At 33.9% G+C, this 18,700-nt stretch overlaps 2 protein-coding genes across 2 annotated transcripts in view; one reads left to right on the top strand and one right to left on the bottom strand.

The window, feature by feature from the left end:
* The window catches only part of LOC145326433 (nuclear receptor subfamily 2 group E member 1-like), a 30,503-nt gene extending 12,769 nt beyond the window's left edge, over positions 1-17,734 (bottom strand). Inside the window, exons 1-5 of the mRNA XM_080169784.1 lie at positions 17,577-17,734; positions 14,664-14,761; positions 13,492-13,569; positions 12,810-12,847; positions 9,816-9,950 (exon numbers count right to left, since the gene is read on the bottom strand). Of these exons, the coding sequence (XP_080025910.1) occupies positions 9,816-9,950; positions 12,810-12,847; positions 13,492-13,569; positions 14,664-14,761; positions 17,577-17,615 (388 nt within the window). The 5' untranslated portion in view covers positions 17,616-17,734. The remainder of the gene's footprint in view (positions 1-9,815; positions 9,951-12,809; positions 12,848-13,491; positions 13,570-14,663; positions 14,762-17,576) is intronic.
* Positions 1,277-5,502, top strand: LOC145326420 (uncharacterized). Its single transcript, XM_080169766.1, has 4 exons — positions 1,277-1,385; positions 3,811-4,388; positions 4,628-4,684; positions 5,122-5,502. Exons 2-4 carry the CDS (start codon positions 4,199-4,201, stop codon positions 5,181-5,183), a joined length of 309 nt encoding a protein of 102 aa, XP_080025892.1. The 5' UTR covers positions 1,277-1,385; positions 3,811-4,198; the 3' UTR covers positions 5,184-5,502.
* Positions 17,735-18,700: the final 966 nt, after the last annotated feature.

The raw sequence follows: 18,700 nt of genomic DNA, 5'->3' as shown, positions 1-18,700 counted from the left end.
AACTCCACTTTTTTCCCCAGTTTTAATCCCAACGAAAACTGTGGAGAAATCGCCAACCAACTTTGGCCACCCTGATTATTAGCATCATCCGCCATATTAGAAAATGTAAACAAAGTTAAATTTACAATTTCAACAGTCCGAAAATAACTAAAATAACGTCTATCTTCCTGTGATCTATTGTGAACTATCACTCGATCAAGCCCAAGCCGCAGATCAGACTCCAGACAGTGTGCCCCAATGAACTGGTCCTCAAGAAAACAACTGTTATCAGGTAACATTGAAATTTGTATATTTTTCAAATAACTTGTAATCTGAACTTCTTGAAAAGTATTAGGCACAAAGGTATTATTTAAATAAATACCATCTCCTCTGCACTGAGGGTCAATCCCATACGTCATCATATCATCATACAGGATGGTACCATTTATGAAATAAGTCAGTGACCGGTCATAAAACGCTACAGGCAACCGTCGTCCATCTATGTCTAACACCCTCTGTTCCTCCATCCTTTTACAATCTTCACTAGAAATTAACTCATCACTACTAACAACAGCTGGTGCCCCTAAATGTAGATGGCTATATTTGCCGCAATACCAGGTGTGAACCGTTCTGTCGACGTGACATTGTACAGCGGGCAAAAATCTCACTCCAACTTTTTTTAACAGATGACCGCTGACTGTTCCATTAAACTCATGCTGACCAAATACTGTACATTCTGAAGCCCTCAACTCAGGACCGTCGCCAACACACTCCTTTACTAGCACAGGTATCACATCAGCACCACAGGGTAACAAACACAATCCCCAAATTAAAAAATATTTACCTGATTTGAATTTATTATTATGACCAGACATTATTAGCTGATAACTGTTCACCAATTCACCCGCAAATATCAACTGATTTAGCCTTTCATTGCAGGGCAACTTTCTACCTACTGGCTTTGTCAGCACATATTTGTTATTAAAATAATCAAATAACAATTCATGAACTCTTATTATATTATATTTTTTTTAAAATATTTATATGTATTTTAATAAAATTTTTTTTAAAATATTTATATGTATTTTAATAATATTTTTTTCTCAAAAATAATTATTATCAGCTCTCCTTTCCCTACTTTCTCCGTCCTCGAGTTCCTATCTGAACATGTACCACAGGACCCCCTACCTGAGATCGTAACCTCCTCCCAGTGTCCCATAAATATTTCGCCACCCGTGATCCACTTTTCTTAATTGTAACTAATCTTTCAGGTGAAGATTGCGGCGGCGCCGTAGTCAAAAACGACTGTTCCGATGGAAGCTCAACCTCGTCAAAATTACCCTCAGCTACAGGAGCAGGCACCACAGATTCATCTGTCACTCCCACCTCTACTCCTTCACCTACAGGTATAATTTCTCTATTCTCATTCTCTGAAACTCTGTCATTATCAACCTCAACCTCACTCTCCTTCTCCTGAATCTCGTCACTCTGTCTTTCCTCTGCCAACTCAAAACCATCATTTTCAGATGACAAATACACAACATCTTCACTCTCTCTCTCCTCTACAGTTTCTTTCTCTACAGGCATATTGTCAACCTCCAAAAATATCTCATCGGACGGACAAATTTCAGGTAAAGGAAAAACGTTAAAATTAACCTCCTCCCCTAGAACTTCCGTTCGAGCATGAATTTTTCGAATTTTATCCCTAGCTACAACCTGATTTTTCTTGATGGGATTATTCCCAAAAGGTGCCAACTCATACAATGCATCCGAAAATTTCTTAACTACAATAAAAGGCCCTCCATAGAAAGACTGTAATTTCTTGGACACGTCAGTTTTTACAATATTAAAGAAAGCATAACAAACATCTGTAACTCTTAATGCTTCCCTCTGTACTCTATGTTTATTTTGAACCTCTAAATATAACTTGGATTTTGTAGAAATTCTCTTAATTACATCCTCCATATTTTTCAGAAATTCCAAATACGACCGCGAGGATGAAGATTCAACAGACGGGACTGGTGATAGAAAATCGAGAGGAATACGTGGCTGCCGACCAAAAACTAGAAAAAATGGAGAATATCCAGTTCTAGTACTCTTGGAACAGTTAATCACCAACGTAGCCAAAGGTAATTTTTTAGCCCAGTCCTTTGTTCCATGATTTTCGTCTACTTTCAAAGCAGCATACAAACTTTGATTTTGCCTCTCTACAGGATTCGAATTTGGATTCCTGGGGGGAATTAGGACAGTATCCACCCCCAATCCTTTCATCACGCCTTTAAACACACTGCTTGTAAAATTTGTACCTCTATCCGATCTCAAAGCTCTAAATAAACCATAGGTAGGTACAAAATTTTCCAATATAGCCTTTACAGTTGTTTCAGTTTTAGCATCAACCAACGGACATGTAAAAACATATCTAGAAAATAGACAAACCATGATTAAGACAAATTTAACCGTCTGTCCCTGATGATAACATGGAGTCCAGGGTCCAACCAGATCTACGGACATATTAGCAAAAACTTCACTACTTTGAACAGAATGAGTTATAGGTGAAACATGTTTAGGATTACTTCCAGCCTTTTTCAAACATGTAATACAACTTCGTATTCTCGATTCCACAAACTTGTTCACGCCAGGCATAAAAAATCTCTCATTTATCTTACGTATTGTCTCCTGCACACCTCTATGTCCAGAACCATATCCACCATGAGCTGAATCAAATATATCATTGTATAAAGAAAGAGGCACTACAGGCCTCTCGACGAAACCCCCTTCGGCCAAAGGCTGTCTGAAAATTACAACCCCCTCTAGCACATACATATGGCCAATAAGATTGTACAATAATTCTTTTCTGCCCGATAACTCCGCCCTCTCATAAGACGACAACTGTCTCCTTTCCAATATCCATAACCTTATTTCATTTAGGATCTCGTCCTGCTGAAGACTACTTTGCCAGACAAACTCAACATCCGCCTCATCCTCTGCAGAATGTACCTGCATAATAGAATAGATTTGATCCAGAAATGGTGAATCATCCAGGTAAGGATCCAAAATTTTATTATCTGTCTCTCTACACTCCTGACAATCCTTCAGTCGATGATCCTTACAATCTAACTCAGTTCTCGACAAATAATCTACGTTCACATGCTTAGTCCCCTGTCGATGGATAACTGTAAAGTCAAAACTTTGCAAGAAAGTTATCCATCGATAGGTGACACCGTTTATTGATCCTTTAGCCCAACGTTTATAATGCACTAGTGAAATACTGTCTGTCCGAACCAAAAATTCACGAAACCTACAAAAGTGTAAAAAATTCTTTAATGCATATACTAATGCACCTAATTCTCCTTTATAGGAAGGATAATTTTGTTCTGCAGCATTACACTTTTTACTACAGACACCAAACACTCTCTCTACACCATCCTGTTCTTGCGAAATAATCCCTGCAAAATACTGAGAACTATAATCTACATCCACAATAAAAAGATTAGGATTATCCCATTGAGGATAGCCTTTACACATTTCAGTCTTGAACATTTCCATAAATTCAGTCCATACTCTGTTCAACTCTTCTGTCCACTTTATTATAGTGTCATTCCTGTGACTATCCAACATGCACGACCTCTTGGCATAATCAGCAAAATATCCTCTGTAATAATTAGTAAATCCCAAAAATTTCTGCAACTCTTTTCCTGTTCTAGGCTTGCCCCAATCCTTAATCCGTTCCAGATATGCAGGATTCATTTTCAATCCATCGGCACTAATAATATGTCCCAAATAATGGCATTCTCTAGTCAATAAATCACACTTATCTAAATTTAATTTCAGGTTGACCTGCCGAAGAACTTGAAACAGTGCCTGCAGATGCTCTACATGTTCCTCTGGACTTGATGAAAACACGATCAGATCGTCCAAGTAGCTGATACAGAATCCATACATACCTGGCAGGATAGACAGCACCTTATCCATCAGAGCACAGAACAGGCTGGGTGCATTACACAACCCAAATGGCAACCTGTTAAACAAATACATCCTGTTTGCTGCACTAAAAGCTGTCAACGGTTTAGAGTCTTCATCCATAGTCATCGAATGGTAGGCAGCTGTCAAATCAAGAGTACTGAACACCTTGCCAGAACCCAGCTTCGTCAGATTATCCGAGATCAGTGGCAGCGGCCACGCCACCCGCTTAGTCACGTTGTTGAGGTTGCGGAAATCGATGACAAACCTCAACTTAGCCTCTGCTCCAGGTGCAGCCTTCTTTTTCACAGCAAAGATAGGACTGGACCAATCCGAGAAACCCTCCTCAATAATGCCAGCATCCAGCCATTTGGTCAACTGTTCCTTCAATTTAGCATCGTACTCTGGATTCAAAGGAATATTTCTGGCCTTCACAGGTTTAGCTCCAGGTAACAATTCTATATTATATGTCATTAATCTACAATCACCAATATCTGAATCATTCATTGAAAAGATATCAAAATTTTCCAAACAAATTTTAATAATACTGGGTTTCAATTCTGGATTTTCCTTAATCATCTGGTTTTCATCTAACTTCAATTTTTGAATAATAAACTGTACCCGTTCATGCATTTTTTGCCCCGATAACTTTTCTGGCTTATCCAATTCATTAATTGTTTTATTACAGGTAACATCTTGATTATCCATGATGAAACAATGCCCCATCTTCACATTTCTCAGCAAGGTAATAGGTTTTATTGACGCATTAACCACATTAACCACACAGGACCCATCTTTCCGTGGCTGATACACCCCCTCAATAATCATAATCCCATTGCCACTTGTCATCTTAGAAGAATTAGGGGACACGTACCAAAGCCCATCATTCTTTAATCCAGTCACATGCACCACAGCGGTAGATCCTCCAGGATAAAAAATAGTTTTATCCAGCAACTTCACATTATACTTCGTTGAATATAACTCTCCAAACCCACCCCCCTCCTTTATCCCTGGCAAGGTAGGTTTAGATGGAATTTCAGAATTCATTCGTCCGGACAAAATAGGAATTTTCTGTATCTCTGCCACCACCTGTTTCTGTAAACAGGAATTAATAGGAACAGATTCCCCACAAAATTCAAACTTATCTTCATCCAAACAAATATTAATTTTATTCTTTTTCAGGAAATCAGATCCAAGATTTACCAACCTACTCGTCACCTCAGGTACATAAAATATCTCCGTAAACACAGCTTGAGTTCCAGCAAATCTAAATTTCAACTCAACATATCCAATAATATTAACTTTCTTTAAATCTACTGAATATGCTGATAATTTAGCAGGACAAAACTCAACTCCATGTTTATCAAGAATTTCTCTAGATATCAAAGAATTAAAATTATTTCCTGTATCAATAATTCCTAACTCCTTCACCGGAATATCAGCCCCAGGCACAAGAAATTCTAAATCCGCACAAATAGGCATTTTCGTTATCTTCAAAAACTTCACAATCTCTTGAAAACACTAGTCATTATAATTAATATATCCATATATTTTAGGTATGCATCATTCCACTACACAGCAGTCAGCCCCTCATCTGTCACCAGCCGCCAACATACTGTTCAATTTATGAAATCCTGTACATCTCTCAGACTACCAGCATCACACAGCTACACTCCAAGCCTCTTTTTTTTTTTTTTTTATACAGGTAAGTACCTCTCGAAGTATTCAACCTTGCATAGGTACTTATCAAAATATAATATATAGTAGGTATATATATATATATATAAATATATATATATAATGTTTTCATTAACACGATCACACCTTGACTGAAGAATAAACAAGACAGTAATGCTTTATAAAGTTGAAAGCAATAATGTAAATACAAAACAGCAAAATTAACTATTTACAGTACTATAGCCTATATAATGAATATGAATAAAAGAACGATCTATAAATTTCATCCTAGAATGAGATTTATACATCAAATCAATCATATCCATTACATAGGATATTGCTGGAAATTGTTTCTGGCTATGTCAGCAATCATAGCCTCATACTGTTTCTCATCTCTGCTCTTTTCAGAATCCACAACAGGCCCCACCTGATTGCCCCACCTATCCACAACAGGCCCCACCTGATTGACTGTCTTCTTCAGAAACTGCTCAGGTATTACCCTATTATTAGGCACTCCAGAACCCTCTTTCTTTTCGCTACCGGCTGAGAAAAACTTAGCTTTGGTCTTTCCTATGCGAGAATCAGGAGCTGGCGGCTTGCCATCTCTCTTCTGCCAGCAACTAGCCACTACATGACCTTTTTTCCCACAATACCAACAAATCATAGTTTTAGCCTTCGAATTCAGAGCCCCAATCACGTTCTCAACCTGATCCCAAGGAATATCATCATCCCCTTCAATCCACGCATTATTATCGCCAATCTCAGTCCTGCCCTCCATATCAGATACATGCACTTCGCTGATTACAGGCCTAGCTTTCACCTCCCTAGAATCCTCTAGCCTCAACCCTTCCATAGCCTGAGAATAACAGGACGTTACATTTTCAGGTGATACGTGTCCAGAACGAGCCCAGCTTATATAATGCTGACCTCTGCAAATCAAATAAGTCAAGAAAGCACTGTAATCTTCCAGGTAATGCATAGATTCAATAAAATTAGCCATATCTCTAGCTAAATCAGAAAACAGCAAATTCTTAGCCACATTATTATAGAAATCACGCCAAGATTGTCTAGAAATTTGACCAGGATGCATAAGCCTAAACAGACGCAATTTAGCATTGAAAAACACATCCACATTCTGACCACTCTTTTGTTTCAGGGCGTAAAAGAATTCGGTAGCCGACTCTGTATCAGCAAAGGGTATCACCAACCTTCTTATCAACAGGTAATAACCTAAAGCACTTAAGGAAGCATTAGCCTCCGGCGTAATCAACCTCCCCATCTTCTTCCCTTTGCACTCAAAAATCCTATTGTACAGGATGTCCTTGAAAAGCATAGGATCCTCCAACTTTGCGAACCTAGCAACCCTCCATAAGGATAAAAAATAATCCTCAAAATCAATGTTTCCATCCCAAAATGGAGCATCCCGCACAAAATCACTATCCCACTTGACTCCTCTTACGAGACAAAACTCCTTAAACTGCTCCTCTACAGTCTGTTGGCTTACACTACCGCCGGCCACCTTTTTATAGGCCTTAAGCACTTCAGCCCTTTCCTCAATTAAAGGAAATATATCCAACAATTGATTTTCATATTCGGTCAGACAACTCTCACGAACATTCATCCAATTTCCATTCCCAACAGGACCTAAAAACTCAATCTGCGAAAACTTCAAATGTCCAGGAGCACTTTTCCCTCTTTTAGCCTCAAAATTTGTAGAATCCAATTTAGCCTCCACACTCAAACGATTAATGAAAGATGTATTAAACGAATCATCCCCCGTCGCCTTGACTGCAGATACACTAGCCCCCATACTTGTCTCATACAAAAAACCGCTAATATCCCCATCCACTGGCAATTGCGCCACCTTTTTCTTAATAGTAGCCAAATCAACATCATAACCTAACTTCTTATGCTCATCAGAGTTCTTAAACTCTTTCACCTTATTCTCCAGCCGTTTATTCGCCGCCGTTAACTTATCCACCTGATCTTTGACAGTCGTATGCTCCTGCAACATTGCCCTAACATATTTTTTTATGCTTTCAGGCACAACGTCATTCTCCACCTCGCCCAACGCCAACTCCACATTCGCATTGGCACCTGCACCAACATCCTCAGCCGCAGCATCCTCCTCCTCCCAATGTTCGGGAGTTCCATCATCATCCTGACTGTCATTCTCCCGAGGACGTTTAGGCGGCCGTCCACGCTTGCCTTCAGTTTTACCCCGCTCTCCTTTTTCTCCATCAGCCATATCCGAGCACTGGAACTAGATCCGCCGTGAAATTTAGATCAAAAGAGTTAAAGAATGAAATTCCACAGAAACCTGAAATATAAATCAAGTTAGAAATATAAAAATTAAAACAAAACTGTGAAAAATCCGAGATAAAAAAAATATCTCAAAAAGTGAGTGACTTCAAATTAAACAACACTTCCCCCACCCTTAACTCAGCAGCAGGTCTAAATAACACGTAGCACAATAAGACTGCGCCAAATGTGATATAGACAGACTTACATCAGTTAATGATAGAGTAGACTTAATGTTCAATTCAAAATGCAAACAGATTTTTAAGTATTTATTATATTGGATTAAATGCAGTTTTTGAGTAAATAAGATTATATATTGATACTATATTTAGAAATGATTAAATATGTTAATAAGTCAAAACTACTGATTATTCAAAGCTGGATAGTTCTGAAGTAGCAGGATGTCTGTCTGTATATCAGGACACCAAACAACAGGATGACTGTCTGTTTAATTAATACAATGTATTAATTAACTATGCACTTTGAAGGGGTAGAATATCTGCCTATGCAAACTATCTAAAGTAGTAGGATGTCTGTAAATAGCTGTATTGGTCTTAATAAAGACTCGAACCCAAACCAGATAATGTTCTGTGTTAGGACTCTCAATATCAACTGACTTAAATATATTTTCTCTTTATTCTTTCTGAGAGCAATTAAAGAGCAATTAAGAGTAACAATTAACATATGGTCTGCAAGCTTAAATATATGACATCACAACATAAATATATGACATTATTTTCTTAGGTTATCTATTTTGAGAGAGAGGGTTCAAACGAAAAAGGACAAAAAATTTCCTAGAATAAAAACAAATTAATCAGCTTTTAACAAATAGGATAATTTGACAATTATTCATAATTTTAAGTATTTTATTGAAAAAAATATATATTTTAGATTAGGTATTTGGGTGTTTTTAAGATTGGACATTTTTAGAATTGGGTATTTTTAGTTAGACTAATTATTCATTTTATACATATATTAACCACATTAGGACTTATTAAATCCTTTTATACTAATTAATTGAGAGATAAATAAGCAAGTCTTTTTTACTTATGCACCTATTTTTGCTTTTTCAGATTTTACCATTATCATCATTTTTAACGATAAATAACGGTACCACGGTGTTAATTGAATTTAAATATTTAAAAAAATCATGATATACAATTTTCTTTTCAGCCCTTCTATCTTTTATATTTCTTTTAATTAATTATATATTACAATACATATTTTATTTAATACATACATACTAGACAAGTATAGTATATAGGATTTTTATACAAAGTTGTTATTTTGTGGTTTCAGAAATACAGAAAATTACACAAATGAAAACTCCTTTTTAAAAACGAATCTTTTCTATAACTAGGTTTGGTCCGTCCGGAACGGAACGGTTAGCTCTTTTCATTAATTTAGACATGTTAGAATTGTTCTATCGATTTCAAACTTTGCATGATGATTCCTATAACACTGCAGAAAGCGTAGCAACTCTATAATCGTTACCAGAAATTATGTACGTCCATTTAAAACATGCCGATATTTAACTTTTTTGACAACTATAGCTAATTACATGGTTCGCTACCTATTCGTTTAGGATTTAAAAAATCAGAGCAATAGAATAACTTCATAATATTAAAAAATATCAAAATTGACTTTTTTGTAAAGATTAGATAATTACCACTCTTTCTAAATTGCACTTTAATGTTTAAGGAATCATAATGCAAAGGTTATAGCGAATCCTGAATCCTGGGCTAAAATTTTTATACTGGCAAACAAAAAGTGATAAAATTTGCGCTTTAAAAAAATAGAGCGGAGAGGTATTTCCCTCTAAAACAAAGCAGAAATGGTATAACTGTATACAGTATGTAATTATCAAATTTAATGCTTTGAAATCAATATTACTATACCTGGTTTAAAGGGTATTGAAGAATAATAATTAGCAGGAGAGAGAAGTCTTGGTATAAGAGGAGTTGAATAAGGAGAAGAATCTACAAAACTTGATCTCCTGGCCAGGGTTCGGGGGGCTCTCTCATGCTGCACAGCTAAATTAAACAATAAAGCTACATGTCCTTTCATTTTTAGATACAAAAAAATCTTGGATAGTTGGGATTTTATTTTGATGCTATTATTCAAATATTTTTTTTAATCGGGCCAAGTTACCGTTTTATTTAGGAGCCCAAAAATTACGTTTCATCCGCATGGATGGACATTACAATTTATGGAGTAGCTTCGCTCTAAAAGTGTAAACTTTGTGTCCGTTTTTCAAAAAGTTCAAAGGGCATAAAAATCTTATTTAAGAAAGTTCTTTTTTTATACTTGTTTTGCTAAAAAAGAGAATAAAAGCGAACTATCAAATTTCAGTTGAGTGCCGAGTAGGGTGAATTCACTCTCTTGAGGAAATTAATGGAAAAAGTCATTGTCGTCTATTTTCTGCCCATCAATATTAAGTGAAATATTACATATAATAGTATAATGATGTTGCAAACATAAAAACACAAGTCTTTTATTTACAGTAGAATGATAATTGCTCATTTTTGTGACATATTGTCAATTCCCAGATATTTATTTTAGTCAAAGAGGGATTTATTTGGGGGAAAATGATAGAAATATGAGAAGGGTTTCTTAAAGGGGAATATTTTACTATCAAACTGTTCTTTATTTAATAAACAAGGATGAAAACATCCGGCGAGCACGAAAAATCATGGATATGAATACGGACAAGGAGATTAAAAGAGCATTTGTTATATTAAGAGTGGTTTATTGGAAAAAAATCACGATATCTTTGGATTTTTGAGCTTTGTTAGAATATTATTGCACGGCGTCAAGAGATTTTCTAGGGATAAAGTATGTACATCTATAATTTCTGTTTAAAATTACTTTCGCAATGGATAGCTTTGATCATTATTTCAGGCATATGAGTAACATACTATCAATTTCTGTAACAATTAGGCACAGTTTATAAAATTTATTAACTCTATTATAATAACTAGAAAGTATAATTGCGGACATATATTAAGACTTAATATCCATGTATACCTGAGCTTGATCTTTAAATCATTTTAGGGGTGATTTGGATCGGGGCGCGCCAAACTTTCAGCCAATCACAGCGCTTCATTTTCAAAATGTAGCGCTGTGATTGGCTGAAATTTTGGCGCGCCCCGATCTGAATCGCCACTAAAATGATTTAAAGATCAAGCTCTGGTGTGTGATTCTGAGGTGTGAACAAATATTAAGAATCTTGTCCTTATATCCCTGGTGTAATATCAACACTAATGTGTGAATCTGAGGTGTGAACAAATATTAACACTCTTATCCACTTCCTACTAAATGGTCTGTTAACATAACATAATATTTTAAGAAAATTGATTTAAGTAATAAACAATATTTATTAACACAGTTTTCTAGATTACAAATGGTCTAGTTTTAGACTAGTTCATTGATTTTTTTTTCTTAATTGTTAATAATTTATATGTTGTCTTATTTAGAATTTTGTTTGAAAATTATGTGACTTTGTATGAATATAAAATCACAAGTTGAATTGGGTTCTGGACTTGGCATTTTTAAACATTTGGTTTATTTTTCTTTTCGCACCAATATTAAAGTCTACAAAATTAGTACTTCTTGTAAATTTATGATCTGTCCATTTTGCTTTTTTGCTCCATCTGAACAATGTAACAGTCATTAGAAACTTAATTAAACTTAAGGTTAAGCATTTATCCTTGTCTATGACACATACACATTTAAAATGATATTATAATTATAAATATACATCTAAACTTTATTAACGTTAATTTAACCTTTATCTTAAGCAAATGCTATTATATAATATGCGTGGATCATGATATGGATAAATTTGTGATGACCTTTATTTGTTATGTTTTATTAAAGATAAATTTGCATTTTGTATTTCTTTACAAGCTGATCGTATTGTAAAGTTTAAGCTAGATTTGTAAAAGAAAAAATATATAAAAAGTGTATTTTTTGAGAACCTAGTAAAAGTGTCTAACTTTTTATCTTTGTGACGTAACAAAAATCCATCTCTTTTTTAGGGGTTTCCTTTTCCACCTCCCCTCTCATCCTTCGATTTTTGTTACGTCACAAAGATTAAAAGTTAGACACTATTACTAGGTTCTTTTTTGAATTTAATATAACATTTAATAGTGAAGAAATTTACAACTTTTGTAACACTTGGTGATATTTTCCTTTTGGCACCGAAAGCTTTGACATTATCAGGTGGTCATTCTTCAAAATATTTAAATTTATTTTCAATTTACATATTATAAGTTTGCATAATAATATACAAAAATATAAATAGTTAGGGAGGAAAGATTTTTATCTTTTAACCACAAAATAACTTATTATGAATTATATGAAAAACAATCATTAATTAATATTAAGCTAATAATTCATTTTAAACTTTTTTAAAGAGATCAGTTAGGAGGCTGAAACAATTTTTTATAAAAATATAAATATACGGTTTTCTTCCATTTCCTTTTTTCCCCTTTCTTCATATAATATCATCTTGGCTGATATGATTTTTGTAATACATTTTTCCACTTTCAATAAAGACGAAACTATAATTGCACATTCTTTTTTACATTTTAGCATATTCTGAAACATTGATTTCTTTATTTAAATCGACACAATAGTAATGGTATATTCTATTTTTTCAATTTTACAAAAAAAATTAATTACATAAAATTTCATGCATTTTTACGATAATTTAAAAATAGTGTAGAGGATTTCTATCAAAAATCATATCGACCAATATAATATCATTATAAAGGGAGGGGTATATTGGATCATACATTTCCTTTTTTAGAGGAAAAATTATAGATTATATCTCTGCTTTTATTTAAATGGGTTCGCCCTCTTAACTGTTAATGAATAAAAGATCTAACCTTCTTTTTTCATATTGACAGCCAAACATTTCTTAAACCTTAAGTAAAAATTATTTATTTATTTCCCCTAAAATATGTAAATAAGTAATTCTTAGATGAATGTAACGAAATGAACTTATATCCATACATTAAACTATCCTTATCCTAAATTTCCTTATCCACATAAAGAGGCAAACCGTTATACTTTCTATAAACTGCAACAAAATAATCATTTGTTTGTCCCTTATGAACTTGCTAACCACTTGTGTTGATTATTTTATTGGGAAAAAATGTATTTGTCTTTTTATGGTAACGTATAAAAAATGCAGGGATCGGAAGCCGCGCGTAAGCCGCGTGTAAGCCTCAGTGAAATCTTCATGTTATCACTATAAAATTCAGCTGGATGTATAAAACTGCTCTTTAGCAGACAATCCTTCTTTATGAATTTTTTTTATGCTCACAAGCAGGTTTAAAACTGAGGCTTATGCGCGGCTGAGGCGCGGCTTCCGAACCCTGAAAAAATGAAATAAAAATGTAAAAATGGAAGTCCATCTTTGATCTAAATTTGCCAGAAAAAAAAAATTGAAATAATTTTTTTTCCTAATAAATGTTCATGCAATGAAAGAGATTATTGTCTGCTGGGTAACTTGATATTTAATGCTGCTCCTAGAACAAAGGTTAATAGGTATGAGAAAAATTTAACCTGCAAGCTTGGCACTGATTTCTTCTAGTCACATCAACTATACAGTTGCCATTCTCTTTACAAACATAATCAAGATTCCTAAAATATACAAACATTTAATCGGATATTTAATTATAAAGTTCATTACTTTATTATATGTATATGCAAAGATGTACTTGCTTTAAAATTTGTCAAAAATTTAAACGGATATTTAATTATAAAGTCCGTTACTTTATTTTGTGTATATTCAAAGATGTACTTGCTTTTAACTTTGTCAAAAATACTTACAATCAAACCTTTTTCGACCTCAGAAACTCACAAGCCATTGGTAAAAAAAGATTTGTTTTTGTAAGTTTTTTGACAGAGTTAAGGTCAAATTATGGCTAAACACATAATAAAGCTTAATAGAAGCAATAAGCCTAACAATATAAGTTATTAGACTGTTTTAATATGAATCAGTACAAAATAATGTCTAACAGATGCAACAGCCAAAAAAAAATTATAACCAATGTATCTGCAACAAAATCAGACTAGAAGCCTACAGTGCAGTATCTTATTTTAATATGGCCCTCCTTAGAAAAATTTACATACGAATTAAAGCTACATAGATGCAAATTAGACAATTTATCTAATACTAGCGGCTACGCCCCTAGAGGACTCTAGTGGCACTTTAAATATTTTTTTATATTTAAGAAATGGCTATTTTGCGTTTGACGTTTATTTTTCGTTGAACTCTCTTTCTAAAATCGAGAAATTTAAAAAAACATCCTGTTACTTTATTATCTACCAGCGGCTTCGCCCCTAGCCTCTAGGGGCTTTGCCCCAAGAGGTTTGATAAAACCAATTTTTCGTAATTTCGTAATTAAAAAATAAATATAAAAAAAATTTCTTTAGGGGGGGGGATTTTAAACTTTTTTGGGGGGGTTGGGGGTGAAAATAGTTATAAACCTTCCCGGGACCAATGAGAAGCTACCCTGTAAAGGAGAACCCGATCGGTTCAGCGGTTAGCGAGATCCTTCGCTACAAACAAACAGACACACAGACAAACAGACACACAGACAAACAGACACACAGACAAACAGACAGACATCGTTCTACTTTGTATTATAGATAGTACAGTCCTAGAGAGAAAAATTATCTCAGTAAATCTTATTTTTAAAACAAAACATCCTACTGTTTGTAGAGATACTAACATAGCTGCAAGTCTCCTAATACTTCTTTTGAAGAATCCTCTACAACCATCACAAGAAGCAACTCCATAATGTTTACCACTTGCTTTATCTCCGCACACCTAAATAATAAACATTTAAACAAAGTAGGTAATTAATTCAGTTATAAAAATTAAGGGAGAGTTGTGGGTTTCATCGTTTTTTTACAGTAGCTTTTCTCCTATTTCTAGCCCCAGGGGGGGAGGGGTTCTCTAACAATGCTGGGCTAATTTCCAACCAAAAGCTACTAAAATACGACGAAACCTACTACTTTGTTTTCTTTTCATGATCCAAATTAAGCAAGACAGTCAATGACTAAACAAATGTACTAAAAATTGTTCTATGATTAATAAGTCATCCTTTTTTTGCGTCCAAAAAATTCTTAATCCAGCTGCAGTCTATTCAATTTCTATTCTTTTTAGCTTTCTGCAACAGCCAATACACAATTTGTACAAGTCTAATGTTGCAGTCACTAACTTAAAGCCGAAAATCAGAGCTCGGCTGGCGTAAGAGATACGTTTTATGATTTGTTTTGGTGCCATAAAGGTTAAATGAAGTAGGGATGTTGAGCCTAGCAAAAACTCAAATTACAGTCTATTTGGACAATTTTAAAACAAAGTCGCTAGTCCCGTCGCATTTACAATATTTGATGGTAAAAATTTCCATAAGTTAATTTCTTTAGAATGTATTTAGTTTGTATAATTATTATTTCAAGCAAGCCTTCGAATCAGAATAGCTTTCGTTGGTTTAAAAACGGTAATAACGATATTAAGGAAAATGTATTTCAAAGAAACCTTCCAAGCAAAATATAAATGAGGATAACAACATCCATCAAAGCAAAGCTCTACACAGTTACACTTGTAATGTGTCAGAATTTAATAAGCACAAATTAATTTATAAGTCTTAACAATATCAATTATATAGGACCTTGTTGAAAAATTTATATATTACAGGATACAGTTTAATGATTTGCTGTTATATGATTTTACTAGCGGCTACGCCCCTAGAGGCCTCTAGTGGCACTTTAAATGTTTTTGTTTGTTAAAGTTAATTTTTATTACGATACCTCTTTATTTGACGTTGAAGTCTCCCCTAATTTTTTTAAAATTTCGATTTTTTTGTCATTTCTCTTGGGAGGGTGGTGGTACCCTCCCCCAAAATAGTTATAAACCTTCCCGGGACTTATGAGAAGCTACCCTGTTAAGGAGAACCCGATCGGTTCAGCGGTTAGCGAGATCCTTCGGTACACACAGACACACAGACAGACACACAGACATCCTGTTACTTTAGTATAAGGATTAATATTAGAGATACTATGCTTATATAATATGGACAAAGTAGCTTCGGACAAAGTAGCTTCGGACAAAGTAGCTTCAGGACAAAGTAGCTTCCGGACAAAGTAGCTTCAGGACATTTATTTAAGAAAAGTAGCTTCCTAGCCTCCCTAGCCGCGGGCGCTCGGCTCCCTAGCCTATAACCTAACCTAACCTAACCTATGTTAGCCTCAGAACATTTATTTAAGAAAAATATCATCAACTGATAATACATAGGTGGTTTAGAATTTCGTGGATTTGCAAAAAGTGGTTGATAGATTTTTACAATTTTTAATATTGTTTTTACAAGTTTTAATAATGTTTTTACAATTTTTTGGTTAGGTTAGGTTAGGTTATAGGCTAGGGGGCCGAGCGCCCGCGGCTAGGCAGGCCAGGGGGCCATGCGCTGCGGCCATGACCTTTATTAACAGTAGAGGCTACTTTTCTTAGGAAGCTACTTTGTCCGGAAGCTACTTTGTCCGGAAGCTACTTTGTCCTGAAGCTACTTTGTTTGAAGCTACTTTGTCCGAAGCTACTTTGTCCAAGATCCGTATATTATACAAAATATATACAAAAATTGTTGTAAAAAAGTAAAAAATAGGAATGTTTTAAATAATCGTAGGGAATTTTTTTAACAATTATAGAGGTGCTACTCCATAGTTCGCTTCCTACTCGGACCTAATTGTTACAGGAATAATATTGTAAAGTTTTTAATAAAAAGGACAATTCAAACATGCCTAATTATTTTAACCAGAGGCGATTATTCTTATAAGCATGGAGAGAGTTCAGTGGTAAAAGAGATACTTTGTTTTTCCATTTAAATCTTAGAATGATTTTAGGCTATTTTTCTAAACTTTTATACCATTTGGCATGCAGAGCCCTAGATGATAAAACGCAGTTGCTGGTTTATTAGAGAAATGACCCTCTGTTTATATTTTAATAATATTAATTTTGATTTTTGTGTTTTAATAATTGTTAAGAAAAATTTATGTATTTAAAACATAAAATAATTTATAAATCTATTATAGTATGGTCATGAATGATTCCACGATAAAAGATTAAGTCATATATTTTTTATCAACATGAAATAATAAAAAAAGTCTGTTAAAAATAATAGTTTAGAATTTTTCTGAGAGGCCAAACCGATTTATTATAGAATAAATAAAATAATTTAAAGCACACAGTAGTCGGAAACTTTTCTCAATAGACATTGATTACCTAATTGATCTTTATAAACTAGCCTTTTTATAAAATTGTATCTAATAATTCTCATATGTTAGATAACTTTAAATATTTTTGATATTGTTAGCATAGAACGATTCCAATTTACATATGATATTAAAAATATTTCACTAAAAACTGATCACTGGACATTACAGATGAAACTTTACATTTGTTATAAAAAAAACAGTTCAAATAAAAATATATATTTTGTGTATAAAAACAGACAGAAAAAAGTTTATGTTTTGTCTTTTAATTAGAAATGGTAAATTTTGGTTTTCGGTGTCTCTACTAAATATCATAAAACCCTTTTATCATAATTTTTTTTGTAAAAAAATAAGGAACAATTCAAATGTGAACATACCTTACAAAGAATATCAATCTTTTTTTCAAACGGCAACATTTTTTATTTGTACAATCATACCAGCCTGTTGACACAAACTATTTCCACATTTAAACGATACATAGCTCAACCATTGAGGCCAGCCTTTGGTTACTTGGCCGTCAAAAATATCAAGTTCCATGAGGTCGCTCTTTTGATAATGGTTTTTGATATCCTGTCCGTTTTAACCAATCATAGATCATGAGAACCAATGGTCCCTTACTGTGTGCAAGGACCAACCAATGAGGGTCTGTTGCTTTGAGCGGGAATATTGTATCTATTTGTAGGACCAATGAGAAGTGAATGTTTGATCTGAGCGGAGAGGACAGAGGCCGCAACCCCTTGACTTGACCTGCACACATTAGGTTCCCAACCAAAATAATAATAATCATTTTTCATATTAATGATAGATTTCTCCGGATAGTAAAATAAAAAATTACAGGATCAATTACAGGAGCTTTTATTACGCTATTAATTTTCAATATGGCTCAGAACCGATTCGAAGCCATACTGGAGAAAAAACTTCTTTATCTCATTTTTTGAAAACGCATTTGCACATAAACTTAAATTGGACCTTTAATACTTCTTTAATTGAAATAAAATAGAATAATAAAATTTTAAGCAGACAAGCAAAGAGTAGAAAATCATTATACAAATAAAGTTGCAAAATAGATGTTAAATATTCTTTTAAAAATAATTATTATAACTTTTATAATAATAAATTTGGCAACCCTTTAAATTTTTAAGTTCGGAGGCCCTTGGAGAGAGACAAAAATAATATGCGTTTCTAGGACTGTATCAAAGGTTTTCCGACTGTCAGTCACATATATATAGAAAATTTCTCTTGTTTAGTTGTATTAATAAACATTTACATCAATAAAAAAATGTATTAAAAACTAACATGATGTATAACTTTGGTAGTTAAATACAAAGAAAAATGAAAAATTAGTCAATATTCCTTTAAATATACTAATCTTCTCTGGTTTTTAAAGTTTTTTTCAATCTTCATCCTTGTCCTCAGCAATTACATATTGCCGCCAAAAATAAAAAGAGACAAGAAATGTGCCGCCAAATTTTTGAATATAGTTTGTGTCAATATGAAAAAT

This window comes from Acartia tonsa, chromosome 8 (genome assembly GCF_053477335.1).
Source record: "Acartia tonsa isolate MP-2025a chromosome 8, ASM5347733v1, whole genome shotgun sequence".
Taxonomy (NCBI): domain Eukaryota; kingdom Metazoa; phylum Arthropoda; class Copepoda; order Calanoida; family Acartiidae; genus Acartia; species Acartia tonsa.
This window is presented reverse-complemented; position numbering and strand designations above follow the sequence as displayed.

Coding starts and splice junctions, on each gene's coding strand:
- LOC145326420 (XM_080169766.1), top strand. CDS start 4,199: ATGACAAACCTCAACTTAGCCTCTGCTCCAGGTGCAGCCTTCTTTTTC. Junction 4,389..4,627: donor CTTCACAGGTTTAGCTCCAG/GTAACAATTCTA, acceptor GTTTTATTACAG/GTAACATCTTGATTATCCAT. Junction 4,685..5,121: donor TCTTCACATTTCTCAGCAAG/GTAATAGGTTTT, acceptor ATTCTTTTTCAG/GAAATCAGATCCAAGATTTA.